The sequence below is a fragment of the Camellia sinensis genome, chromosome 3 (assembly GCF_055761805.1).
Source record: "Camellia sinensis isolate YWXY chromosome 3, ASM5576180v1, whole genome shotgun sequence".
NCBI lineage: Eukaryota > Viridiplantae > Streptophyta > Magnoliopsida > Ericales > Theaceae > Camellia > Camellia sinensis.
Genome location: NC_138963.1, coordinates 222,967,895 through 222,982,856, shown reverse-complemented (window position 1 = coordinate 222,982,856; position 14,962 = coordinate 222,967,895). Strand labels below are relative to the sequence as shown.

Below are 14,962 nucleotides of genomic sequence, written 5' to 3'. Positions count from 1 at the left end.
CCCATTGTTTATGTTAGTTTGCAAAGCTTGCAAAAAGCTAGTAACCGATCTTTCTATTATTTTTTCCACGATTCAGTGCCATTGACGGATGACTCACTTTCATTGCCATTATTAGCCATTCTACAAAGTAATAAACGAGGTATTATATTCCTAACACAACATATATATAAGCATATGTAGCGCAATCTATATTTATATAAAATACCAATTTTGTTTTTTTTTTTTTTTACAATCTATATTTATATGAAATGCCAATTTTTTAATTTTTTTACAATTCATATTACATCAGTCAGAATATGTTAGTGTCCCATCCCTGCGGTAAACAAAAACAAAAAGTCAACAAAAAGGGGATTAGAACACATCATGGTCAGCATACAAAAGATTTTCTGTTACCCAAATCTAGAGTGGTGGGTCAAATGGGCCGAAAAACCATGGGAAATAGTGCTGCATAAAAAGCTCAAATTCCTACCCCAACTGGACTACACCAAAACACACCCATGCTACCTGGACCGTGAAAATGGGGATGGACCGTATGTGTCCCACAAATGCTCGGTCGACAATCCAGCCAGGTGTTTCAACATATGACAGGTCATTATTAAAGTCAACATTTTGAATATTAATGATCTCTAGTGGGTTAGGGACTGTGGTGAAAATATAATTCTCAGGGTACACGTTCCCCCTTCTTGCCACAAACTCTGAGGGTAGAGGGCTATAATTTAATGCGGGCGGTCATAACCCGGGGCGATGCCAAGGATGTGAGATGGTCCAAGAAAACGTCTACGTGTATCGACAAGGCTGTGCCTCCATAATAAATGTGGGACGTCGGTAGGGTCAGCCTGAATGTAAACTGGCCGACCCATCAACCGGGCAAGGCCTGGGTGCAGTCCCCTGACTATGTCCTCTGAGTCTCCCCAACCCTCAGGTGAGCCGGGGGCGGGGTGCTCGGCTAAGATTTCATCTAAATTGATGGCATGGAGCTCATCCCAAAAAGCATCATCGAGATAAATCTCTGACATTCCTACAACACCACAATAAAAGTGAGATTTTACACAGAAAGACTAACATTGCAGGTAAATATTTATTATTATTTCATTTTATTATGCTCATCTAACTATATAGTTTTATTTATAACTTTTTGAACTTCCTGATCAAATTAAAATAGTTTTTTTTTTTAAACCGTTGCTCTAATGCCACCTTTGTCACGACCCAACCCCAGGGACTTAAGGTTGGAATCGCAACTTACTAACTTATATTATTTGCAGCAAATTAAACTGCGCAAATGAAAGTAAAAATAATGAAATGGAAAATTTACTTCATTTTGCTATTTAAGAAAAAAAAATACATCTATAGGGCTTTAGTTATTTTATTATTCAGTGACCGGCCCCGAGTAGAACAAAAATGGAGCAAAACTAAAAAAAAAAGGGAGATAAAATAAAAATAAAAATAAAATGGTTCAACAACAATCCATGTGTGGGTTCCACTTCGTGGGGTTATGGGTTTCTCCTACATCTCGTCACCTGAAAGGGGAATAGCTATAAACACATACCAGAGTGAGAAATATTATGGCACGAGTATAGAGAATACAAAATAACCATGAATAATTAGTTAAGCTAAAATATTTACATAATTTAATTTGAAATAACAATTTATTTAAAGTGGCAGCATACTGAAATACATAAATCATGTAAATGAATAATGTTATCCCAGTTAGGCAACCCAAGAGGGGGGGTGAATTGGGTTATTAAAAATTTCACAATATTAAATATAACACAATATTCAGAATTTGAATAAATAAAAACAAACAGAATAATAATTATCAATATAAAGGTAGAAGAGATAGAGAGAGAAAATCAAACACTGCGATTTATAGTGGTTCGGCACGCCAGGCCTACGTCCACTCCCCAAGGAACCTCCTTGAGAATTTCTTTACTATCAATTGAATAAATACACCACCAAGCTTGTGGATTTGGCACAGGACTTACTCTTATCTATTGAGCCTCACTCAACAATAAATGCCTTACCCTTACAAAATCTCTCACAAAAATAAGGAATAAGAATAAGTGGTAATTGAACCCACTTTTACAATAATTCTCTCACAAAGAGTAGATATGAAAGTGTAAGAACAAAAGCTAGACTTAGATCTGAAAGTGAAAGAGCAGAATACTCAGAATTTTGGAGCTCACAGAAATATTTTCTCTTCAAGTTCTTGATTTCTTCTCCACATCCAACACCTCTATTTATACACAAAAATATACCCGTTGGACACTCCTTGCTGACGTCATGGCTTACATAAGCACGCTCCTGACGTCATGGCTTACATAAGCACGCTCCTGATGTCATCGCTTACATAAGCAGGCTCTTGATGTCATTGCTTACATAAGCACACTCCTTAAATTTAAATAGTCAGCAAATGATAAGAATTAAAAAGATAAAAATAAGATTGATTTTTTCTTCTTGTTTTTTTCAAACATGGAGCCACCGTTTTTGTAGACAATTTAATACAAAGTTCACAACTTTCAAACAAACAAATAATTTTCTCCATCTAGTTTATAATATATATATATATATATATACATATATACATAACTCCATCTTGCTCTTCTTGTTTAATTATAATATGATATAATTAAAGTAGTGTAAAAAATTTAATAGCGCACGTGATGTATTCTGCATATAATGTTATATAAGTTCTGATCAAAATTTTGCATACAGAAAAATCTCTATAAATAATATTTATGATGGATCTGAAAATATATGTCATCTTTAAAATATTGTATATGTTGTAAAGATTTTAAACTAAATGTATTTTACCACTCCATATTAATTTTGTCAAAATAAGACAACCCATAAATATTAAATTTGTCAAAATAATACAACCAATCAATCATTTTTGTCAAAATAATATAATTAATCGATTTGTCAAAAGATGAATAGTAATAAACCCTATTTTTCAAAAAGTGAATAGTAAAGTTTTTGAAAATATTTAAAATAATATTTAACATATATATTTTAAAAAGATAATATTATTTTATTTAAATAATATTTAACAAATATATATATTTTTTAAAAAGATAATAATTTGTGTCAAATAATATGTATATTAACTAATATATTTTAGACATCATCAAAATTAAATAATATGATTAACAATCTCCCCCTTTTTGATGATGGCAATATTTGTATGGATTTGACACAAAATAAATTTGACAAAATATTTGACAACCCTGCGACATATAATTTTCAAAATCATATTTTTTCTCCCCCTTTGACATCATCAAAATAAAGATGAAGATAAGAAACAAACACAGTGGATACAATAATCTGGGTGGTCAAAAATAAAATAAGGGGCCGGCTGTCTTGTCGGAATCATTATGGGGATTTTGGAGCATCTCGAGCGCAGGAAGTATGGACAAACAAAAGATTTGAGCAGAGATAGCACATATGCATCGAGGAATGGAGCAATGGAGTGTATAAAAAGTGACACAGATCAGAGGCAAAGATACAAAATCATCAAGTGTTTTGAGAGAAAAATTTGTTTTAGCTTCTTTTGTAATCATGTCATTCCTTACCTTGGCTATCAATGAGTCGGACCTGCATGAGGTGCCTGTAATGCAAGCAAATGAGAGAGTACCAGTGACGCAGGCACATGCTATGCCTGTAAATGAGGGTTCTAGTGGTATTGGCAATCGAAATGATTTCGATGCTATTAATCACACTATGGCTCTTAGTACACAGGCCATGACTGCAGTTTCCAATATGGCGCGACGATTACAAGCAAGAGTACAAGAAAATCAGCAATGGAGAGATGAGGTGTGCTTGTTAAAACAACAAGTAGTGAATATGTGTAAGGAGAAGAAAGAGCTGAAAAGAAAAAATGCACAGTTGGAGAATGCAGTGCAGTATTATGCAACGGTGATAATGCCAAGACTCACAGAAATCGAAAACAGAGAGAGGCATGTAACAGAGGCTCATGAAAAATTGTTGAGAGAAGTGAAAAAGAAAAAATCTGTGAAACCTTCTGAAAATTTACCTGTAATCGAGTAATATTTTCTTTTTCTGAAATAAAATTGTGAGCATTTCTTCCTTTATGTATTTATTATTATTATTATTATTATTATTATTATTTTTAAATTTTGACTTTGCACAAAAAAATTGTTTGTTGGTGCAGATAAGGAGTATGGCAGATAAGAAAAAAAATGTATATATATACTCCCCCTAAAATTATGCACAGAATATACACATGCCCTTTTTTTTTTTTATATATATATATATTTTTATAATGATTGTTAATCTCAAAATATGAGTCTCCCCCTGAATTAATGCACTAGAAATTTCATAAAATTGAAGAAATAGATTACCAATCTATGATACCAAAGGCCCTTAAGATCTGGCCATAAACAACTACACCAAGTGCACTAGCATAAAAGGAGAAAATAAAAATAAAAACAAATACTTCAATCAAGGTAGAAGCAACCAATATTAAATCCAAGAGAATTTGGAGCACATATAACAAGAAAAAAAATACAACACAGTGCAATAATAATTTTAACATGTTGATCGGTGATGACCTTGATGATCGGAAGAAATAGAGAAGATTGGGTAGATCGGTGGCAATTTGTGTAGATCGGCAATGGATCTTGATGGATCTGTCACGGATCTTGGTGGATCGGCGATGGAACTTGATGGATCGGCAAAGATGGTGATGCAGATTTTTGGGTAGAGAAGTGATGGAGTTTTGTGGATTGGTGAGGGATTTGGGTGGATGATAGTAGTGATGAAAGTGATGGATGATTTTGTGGATGGTGGAGATGGTTGTAGATGATGGTGAATATGGATATGGAGTCGGCTGAGGAAGAAGGAGAGAGCGAGAGACCAAGAGAAAGAGAAAAAGAGAGAGTAAGGAAGAGAGTGGGTGAGAGATAGGGACGGAACGGGAGAGAGAGAGAAAAAATTATATATATAAATATATGTATATTATTATTGTTATTAATTTTTTTTTTTTATAATAATAATAATAATTACAATATTTATTTTATTTAATTATTAAAAAATTATTTTTTAATATAAACATTATATTGGAGTATTCATCATACCAAGTTCTGTTCTAATATAACAAAATTGTTCTTCATTTAGAGGCTTGGTAAATATGTCAGCTAATTGACAATTTGTAGGCACAAATTCGAGTTCAATGTCACCTTTGAGTACATGATCTCTCAGAAAATGATGCCTTATTTCAATGTGTTTAGTGCGTGAGTGCTGAATAGGATTTTTTGAAAGGTTAATGGCACTTGTGTTGTCACATTTTATAGGAATATGATCATAGTGAAGTCCAAAATCTTGAAGTTGTTGTTTCATCCAAAGCAATTGTGCACAACACCCAGCGGCGACAATGTATTCTGCTTCAGCAGTTGACAAAGCCACTGAGTTTTGTTTTTTGCAAAACCAAGAGGTGAGTGAGTGTCCAAGAAAATGACAAGTGCCACTAGTGCTTTTTCGGTCAAGTCTACATCCCGCAAAGTCGGCATCTGAGTAACCAAAAAGTTCAAAGGTGGTTCCCTTAGGATACCATAATCCCAAATTTTGAGTGCCGACAAGATATCTGAAAATGCGTTTGACTGCGATGATGTGTGACTCTTTCGGTGCGGATTGAAAACGTGCACACATACAAACACTAAACATTATGTCGGGCCTACTTGCAGTAAGATAAAGTAAAGAACCAATCATACCTCGATATTTCTTCTCATCTACGGGTTTACCTTGCTCATCTTTGTCGATTTTTATCGATGTGCTCATTGGAGTTGCTGCAGGCTTTGATGATTCCATTTCAAACCTTTTGAGTAGATCTTTGATATATTTCGTTTGATTTAAATGGATTCCATCATTAGTTTGTTTAATTTGTAGACCAAGGAAGTAATTTAATTCCCCCATCATACTCATTTCAAACTCACCCTGCATGTCTTTAGCAAACTCTTTGCACAAATTTTCATTAGTAGCACCAAAAATGATATCATCAACATAAATTTGAACGATTAGCATATCTTCCTTTTTGATTTTTATAAAAAGTGTTGTATCAATTTTTCCTCTACAAAAACCTTTGTCAAGTAGAAAATTACTCAATCTTTCATACCATGCTCTAGGAGCTTGTTTTAAGCCATATAAGGCTTTTGAAAGTTTGAAAACATGATCCGGGTATTTATGATTTTCAAAACCGGGAGGTTGTTCAACATAGACTTCCTCCGAAATGTACCCATTTAAAAAAGCACTTTTAACATCCATTTGATATAATTTAAAATCTTTAAAACACGCAAAAGCAAGTAACATTCTAATAGCTTCAAGTCTAGCAACTGGTGCAAAAGTTTCATCAAAATCAATTCCCTCTTCTTGATTATAGCCTTGAGCTACTAATCTAGCTTTTATTTCTAGTAACAACTCCAGATTCGTCCATTTTATTTCGAAAAACCCATTTTGTACCAATAACTGGATGATCCTTAGGTCGAGGGGTCAAAAACCAAACTTCATTTCTTTCAAATTGATTTAATTCTTCTTGCATTGCTAAAATCCAGTTTTCATCATTTTCAGCTTCTAAAAATGATTTTGGTTCAATTTGTGAAACAAATGCCAAGTTACCACAAATATTTCTAACAGAGGAACGAGTTTTTATACCTTCCGCCGCATCACCTATGATGAGGTCTTTGGGGTGGCCATGAGCATACTTCCATTCTTTTGGTAGATTTGAGTCATTTTCTGGAAGAGCATATATTTCTTGAAGATTCTCCATTGTCATTTCTTCGTCATGTTTGCGTAATGGATTTTCTTCATTTTCCTTTTTATAAATACTCTCCATGCTTGGTTGATTTTCTACAATATCATTACTTAACAGATTCTTGGAAATAATATCGTTAGATTCATCAAAAACAACATGCACAGATTCTTCAACAAGTAGAGTTCTTTTATTAAATACTCTATAAGCTTTACTAGACATAGAATAACCAAGAAATATAGCTTCATCCGATTTAGCATCAAATTTTCCTAAATTATCTTTATTGTTATTTAATACAAAGCATTTACAACCAAAAGCACGCAAGTGACTAATATTAGGTTTTCTACCTTTCCAAAGTTCGTAAGGAGTTTTCTTAAGAATAGGTCTAATCATGGCACGGTTTATAACATAGCATGCAGTGTTTACAGCTTCCGCCCAAAAATATTTAGGCAAATTATTTTCACAAAGCATAGTACGAGCCATTTCTTCAAGAGTTCTATTTTTTCTTTCAACCACACCGTTTTGTTGAGGAGTCCTAGGGGCTGAGAAATTATGATTTATTCCTAAGTCATCACAAAACTTAATAAAATCATCATTTTCAAATTCTCTACCATGGTCACTTCTAATACTACAAATATTAAGATTTTTCTCATTTTGAATTCTTTTACAAAGTTTTGAGAAATTATAAAAAGCTTCATTTTTGTGTGTTAAAAATAATACCCATGTATATCTAGTGTAATCATCAACACAAACAAGGGCATAAGATTTTCCTCCTAAACTTAATGTTCTAGATGGTCCGAATAGATCAATATGCAAGAGTTGAAGCGGTCTAGTAGTTGAAACGATATTTTTGGATTTAAAAGAAATTCTAGTTTGTTTTCCAAATTGACATGCATCACAAAGTTTATCTTTTTCAAAAACAATTTTTGGTAAACCTATGACTAACTCATTTTTTGAAAGCTTGGAAATTAAATCAAAATGAGCATGTCCTAATCTTCTATGCCAAAGCCAACCATTATCATTTATAGCAGATAAACATTTAATGTTAAAATGAGAAGATAAATCATGTAAATCAAACACATATACATTCTCATGTCTATAACCTACAAATAAAGTTTTGTTTTCTAAGGTATTTTCAATAGTGCAATGAGTTTTCTCAAAAATAACTCTATAACCTTTATCACATAATTGACTAATACTAAGCAAGTTATGTTTTAAACCTTCAACAAATAAAACATTTTCAATAATAGGAGAGGGATTTTTACCAATACTTCCTACACCAATGATTTTACCCTTGCTATTGTCGCCAAAAGTCACATATCCGCCATCCTTTGGTTGGAGTGTGGCGAACATAGCTTTATTTCCAGTCATGTGCCTCGAACATGCACTGTCGAGATACCATCTATCGTTACTAGATTTTGTCTTGAAACATACCTACAAAAATTTGATTTCTCTATTGGTACCCATTTTTTCTTGGGTCCATAAAAGTTAGAATTTGACACCCTTGAGATATCCTTAGGAACCCACATCTTTTTTATTTTAGCAAAAGGATTTCTTTTAATAGGACATGAAGGTGAAATATGACCTTTTGTTCCACAAAAATGACATGTGAGATGAGAGTGATTAGAAGATGCATATACAAAACCATTTTTGGCAGTTTTTACTTTTGAAAAAGGTTTATATCCAATTCCGGCTCTACCAAAAGTACGGTTTTGATTTTTAAGAATTTTATCTAAAGTCTCTCTACCTTGAGTGAACTTTGAAAGAGTAGTTTTCAAGTCTTCAATATTTTCTTTCAAAATAATTTGCTCATTTTTTAAAGACTCGTTTTCTTTTTGTAATACAACTAAATGTTTTTCAGAAATTGAAGACTCTTTTTGAGTTAAAATCTCATTTTCCTTTTTCATTTTCATGGCTTCATTTTCTAAAACATTTATCTTGGAAGTCAATGATTCATTTTCTTTTGATAAACTTGAAATTACTTTCTTTTGACAATTATTTTTTAAACTAAGTTTCTTAAATTCTGCATGTAATTCATCAAAAGCTAATTGTAATTCATCAAATGTAAAGGATTCGTCATTTACCTCATTTTCATTTCCAAGTGCCATTAAACATAGGTTAGCTACCTCGTTTTTGCAAACTTCGGTTTCTGTGTCGCTTTCATCACTATCTTCTCCCCATGCTGCAATCATAGCTTTCTTTTTGTCCTTCTTGAATTTTTTCTTAAGTTCTGGACATTCTGATTTGTAGTGTCCAGGTTTGTTGCATTCATAGCAGGTTACTTCAGATTTTTTGTGATTTTCTCCTCTTTGAAAATCCCTGCTGTTGAAGTCTTTTCTGAAAAAATTTCGTACACCTTGTTTCTTTCTCACAAACCTTTGGAACTTTCTAGTGATGAATGTCATTTCCTCATCCTCATCTGAATCATCTTCGTTATCCTCTTGATGTTTCGAGGTGGATTTGAAAGCTATTCCTTTCTTTTTGTTGTTGTCTTCCTCTTCCTTTCCTTCTTGCATTATGAGCTCATGAGTTAAGAGAGATCCCATTAACTCATCTAGACTTAGCTTTGATAAATCCTTGGCTTCGGTAATGGCAATGACTTTTGTCTCCCAACTTTTTGGCAATGACCTAAGCACTTTTCTTACAATTTCAGCATTAGTATATATTTTGCCAAGAGAAGTTAAACCATTAATAATATCAGTAAAACGAGTAAACATTTGAGGAATAGTTTCATCAGGCTTCATTTTAAAAAGTTCATAATTATGGACTAGCAAACTGACTCTAGATTCTTTAACTTGTTCGGTTCCCTCATGAGTCACTATAAGCTTGTCCCAAATTTCTTTAGCGGTTTTACATGTGGAAATTCTATTGAACTCGTTGGCATCTAAAGCACAATACAACATGTTTGTAGCTTTGACATTAATTTGGGCCATTCTAGTATCTGATTCATCCCACTCATCTTCAGGTTTTGGTACCCTAAGTCCATCTATAGTTTTGGTAGGAATTTTTGGACCATTACAAATAATTTTCCAACATTCATAATCATTAGATTGAATATGTATGGTCATCCTAGTTTTCCAATAGCTAAAATTTGTGCCGCTAAATAGAGGTGGCCTATTAGATGCTTGTCCCTCGGGTAAGGAATAACTAGGGGTTGCCATGATCTACTCTGAGACGGTTAAGTCACAAAAACTAGAGTCTAGGCTCTGATACCAATTGTTATCCCAGTTAGGCAACCCAAGAGGGGGGGTGAATTGGGTTATTAAAAATTTCATAATATTAAATATAACACAATATTCAGAATTTGAATAAATAAAAACAAACAGAATAATAATTATCAATATAAAGGTAGAAGAGATAGAGAGAGAAAATCAAACACTGCGATTTATAGTGGTTCGGCACGCCAGGCCTACGTCCACTCCCCAAGGAACCTCCTTGAGAATTTCTTTACTATCAATTGAATAAATACACCACCAAGCTTGTGGATTTGGCACAGGACTTACTCTTATCTATTGAGCCTCACTCAACAATAAATGCCTTACCCTTACAAAATCTCTCACAAAAATAAGGAATAAGAATAAGTGGTAATTGAACCCACTTTTACAATAATTCTCTCACAAAGAGTAGATATGAAAGTGTAAGAACAAAAGCTAGACTTAGATCTGAAAGTGAAAGAGCAGAATACTCAGAATTTTGGAGCTCACAGAAATATTTTCTCTTCAAGTTCTTGATTTCTTCTCCACATCCAACACCTCTATTTATACACAAAAATATACCCGTTGGACACTCCTTGTTGACGTCATGGCTTACATAAGCACGCTCCTGACGTCATGGCTTACATAAGCACGCTCCTGATGTCATCGCTTACATAAGCAGGCTCTTGATGTCATTGCTTACATAAGCACACTCCTTAAATTTAAATAGTCAGCAAATGATAAGAATTAAAAAGATAAAAATAAGATTGATTTTTTCTTCTTGTTTTTTTCAAACATGGAGCCACCGTTTTTGTAGACAATTTAATACAAAGTTCACAACTTTCAAACAAACAAATAATTTTCTCCATCTAGTTTATAATATATATATATATATATATATATATATATATACATATATACATAACTCCATCTTGCTCTTCTTGTTTAATTATAATATGATATAATTAAAGTAGTGTAAAAAATTTAATAGCGCACGTGATGTATTCTGCATATAATGTTATATAAGTTCTGATCAAAATTTTGCATACAGAAAAATCTCTATAAATAATATTTATGATGGATCTGAAAATATATGTCATCTTTAAAATATTGTATATGTTGTAAAGATTTTAAACTAAATGTATTTTACCACTCCATATTAATTTTGTCAAAATAAGACAACCCATAAATATTAAATTTGTCAAAATAATACAACCAATCAATCATTTTTGTCAAAATAATATAATTAATCGATTTGTCAAAAGATGAATAGTAATAAACCCTATTTTTCAAAAAGTGAATAGTAAAGTTTTTGAAAATATTTAAAATAATATTTAACATATATATTTTAAAAAGATAATATTATTTTATTTAAATAATATTTAACAAATATATATATTTTTTAAAAAGATAATAATTTGTGTCAAATAATATGTATATTAACTAATATATTTTAGACATCATCAAAATTAAATAATATGATTAACAAATAATCATAACCACGGTACAAAACATAACAGAACAGAGGTCACAAAAGTGACAGTCAGAACAGAGGTCAATGGATCCGTGACAAACAGAGGACCACGAAGTGGCCAAACAGAGGCCAATGGCTATTTAAGTCCCCTAAGGCGTGGGACTCCCGCGGTAGTACTTATAAAACATAATTGTTTATAAGATTATAGTCAAATATTCTTTAAAATATAAACAAACATATCCATGGGTTTCCTTTTAAGCAAATGGGGTACAAAATAAAATCACGTAACTGAAATGTTTATATAATTTATAATAGTTTATAAAACATAACTTGTATAAAATAAATATGGTAAGTCAAAACATACATAAAATACATTATGGTAACTCAAGGTATAATATAACTCACCTTAATATTAACCCTTAACCTTACTCCACTAACACAACCTTTTTACTATAAGCTTCTTACTCCAGTATTCACGTACCTCTCTCTCGTTTTTCTTTCTTTCTTGGCTGATCCTAATTCCACAACACATTTCTTTCTATTTATACACACGGCTAGCGGTGATGACTCACTTGTCCATGATAGCCTACGTGATGAATCACTCCCCTCTTCTAGCCTAGATGTGCAGATGACCTCCTTTTATTTCTTTAACAATATTTATAAATCTATTCATTAATGCTTAATATATTTGCAAATCTATTCCTAATCATTCAGATTCGGAGATCCAATATCGTCATTAATTAAAGATCTAATATCACTTATATATATATATATTATTACATTTATTATATTTATCTATTTATTTATTTACTATTTTTAACTTTAATTTGACCCAATTAGTATTAGAATTTCATATTTCTGTTAATTTGGCCCCAAATAAAGATCCCTAATTAATCCCATATAACCTAGTGCTAAATTAGATTATGTATTTATTATTAATTATTTAACAATATATTATCACATACACCCACAATTGTATATAACTATAAATATTTATGTGGTGTTTAATTAAACGTTCAGGGTGTCACACGTTCAATTGAAAAATCTAATCTTATTTTTTTCCCCAGAGTTTAGAAAGATTATTTTAGCCTGTAGAGCCAATTTAAAGTTAATAATTTAGGGGGAACTTACCAATAAGTCTCATATACAAAGTTCAAAACCCATATAATCTCAAAACAAAACACTTGCACAAATTAGTCCTATATATTTTTAATTATTACCAAATTTTATTTTATTTTTTATTATTTTTTTAAAATCTACAAACATTGTTACATCATATTATCGTCAAACTTTTATCAGGCGGTCACGGGTGGCTCGTCGGAATGTTCAACATCATCGAGGAAGTCGCTGGAGTATCGCCGGAAATTCATCGGAGCGCTATGAATGTTAATGGAAGTTGCCGGAATGAACAAAACGTTCGCTGGAGGTTAAGAATATCATTGGAGACTCACCGGAATGTCCATAATATTGCCAGGAAAACATGAATAAATGGAGAAATTAGAGCGAAAAAACATAACAAAATGTGTTAAATATTGATAAACTAAAAGAAAAAATATATATAACGACAAAAAATAGCAACAATGGGAAAAAAACATATGTTATTTTTTCATGTTTGTAGGGTTTAAGCAAACAACCTCCAATATTGATCAAACTGAAAAGCAAGCTTTGAAACTATTATAGTTTCAAAGCAAAATCTATTAAGCATTTATCTTTATTAATAAAACTGGAAAACATGTTATGAAACTACAAAATTTTACAGTTCTAAAGAATGTTATGAAACTGTAAAATTTTACAATTTTAAACCATGATTCATTCCAACATCAAAAAAAAGTGAAAACTGCAAAACTTTACAGTTTTTACCGCTTGTAACTAAAACTCGAAAATAATTTGTTCAGAACTTGAAAATTTTATCTATTAAATCAGAAAAAGAGAAATGTATAGCAAAGAAAATATAGAAAAATTAAGAGATCAAAGGAGAGAGGCAAATATAGAGAGAGAATTGTACTCGAACAATTATTTTTTATTTAGATCTAGTCGTATCTGATGTAGATCTCCATAAGATTTAAGTATATCTACTAATCTTCTTCGTCAGAAACATATCTTCTTTATTGTTGGTGATGGTGAAGTAAGGAGTCGGTGGTTGGTGGTTGCCGGTGAACTCCAATCGATGGTAGTCGTCAGTCGTCGATGACCAGTGGCGTAGCCAGGAATTTGATGGAGAGGGGGCACAAATTAATGATAACATCAGTTTGTTTAGTTTGAGTTTTTGGTTTTTGTGTTTTTTTGTTTTTAGTGAATATTTTAAAAAATTTAATTTTTTTTTTTACTTTTTTAGATGCACTTTACTTAGATGTATTTAAAAAGTAAAAATTTGTGAAAAAATATTTTAAAAATTAATAAATACATAAAAATACAAATAATGTACATAATTTTCATTTTTTTTGTATTTTTGGTATTTAGTGAATTTTTAAAAGGTTTTTTCACAAATTTTTTACTTTTTAGATATATTTATGTTAGATATGTCTAAAAATTAAAAAAATTGCTTAAAATATTAAAAAAATTCAGTAAAAATTAAAAAAAAAACAAAAAACAAGTAGAATTTTCTAAAAAGTATTTTTGGAAAATTCTAACCAAGCAAATTATTTTATTTTATTTTTATAATAAACAACAATGAGATATTACTAAACTTAAATATTAAGAGTCCATTTAGATAAATGTGAATTTTAAATTATAGGATTTGAGATTAAATTTTATATAAATATTGGGGAGTAACTATTTATAGGTAGATTGGAAAATTAAAAAAGAAGATAAGTTGAGATAAAAATAATCTATTTTAGTAGACAAACTCTATAAAACACACCATAAAAAAAAGTGTCTATCATATGTCGTAATTATGATCTTTGTGGTCTTTAGTTATGACACATTATAGTGTTAGATATAATTTAGTTATAATTTCTTGTGGTTGTTATTTTGGCTATTATTATATATCAAGTAATAGTTAGTTATGACTCATTTTGATATTAGTTATGACCTATTGTAATTTTTAATTTTTTTTTTTAACAATTGAAGATGCGGTACTTGATTATAATTTATATATTAGTCATTTTAGTTATGAATGAAAAAAAACATATGGAGGACAAACTCTACAGGTCAAATGTACGTAACAATCTAATAAATTTCATATATCTTCATTAAGGTTAATTATGTTTGCATGTCAATAATTATAGACATTACCATTATATTGAAATTTTTATAAATAATAATATAACTTATCATAGTCTCTTTACTTTCAATCAAAATAACCATTATTTTTCTCACAATTTTAAAAAAGTCATTGATATTTCACTTTAAATAATATTTTTATAAATTTTTTTATTTAAAATATTTTCTTTATGTTTGAAAAAAAAAAAAAAATCCAAAAACCCGGGGGCACGTGACCCCCCTGGCCCTTGAGTGGCTCCGCCCCTGCTGATGACTATATATCAGAAAGAGAAAGAGAAAGAGAAGAAATAAGATGTGGTTACCCATCGACAA

The 14,962-nt window shown here is 31.2% G+C and overlaps 1 protein-coding gene across 1 annotated transcript; it reads right to left on the bottom strand.

The window, feature by feature from the left end:
* Positions 1–4,312: 4,312 nt before the first annotated feature.
* On the bottom strand, positions 4,313–10,022 carry LOC145823120 (uncharacterized). The gene is made up of 2 exons (XM_082922334.1): positions 8,845–10,022; positions 4,313–8,147 (listed from the first exon to the last, which is right to left on the bottom strand). The coding sequence occupies exons 1-2, from the start codon at positions 9,919–9,921 to the stop codon at positions 8,118–8,120; spliced, it is 1,107 nt and encodes a 368-aa protein (XP_082778460.1). The 5' UTR covers positions 9,922–10,022; the 3' UTR covers positions 4,313–8,117.
* Positions 10,023–14,962: the final 4,940 nt, after the last annotated feature.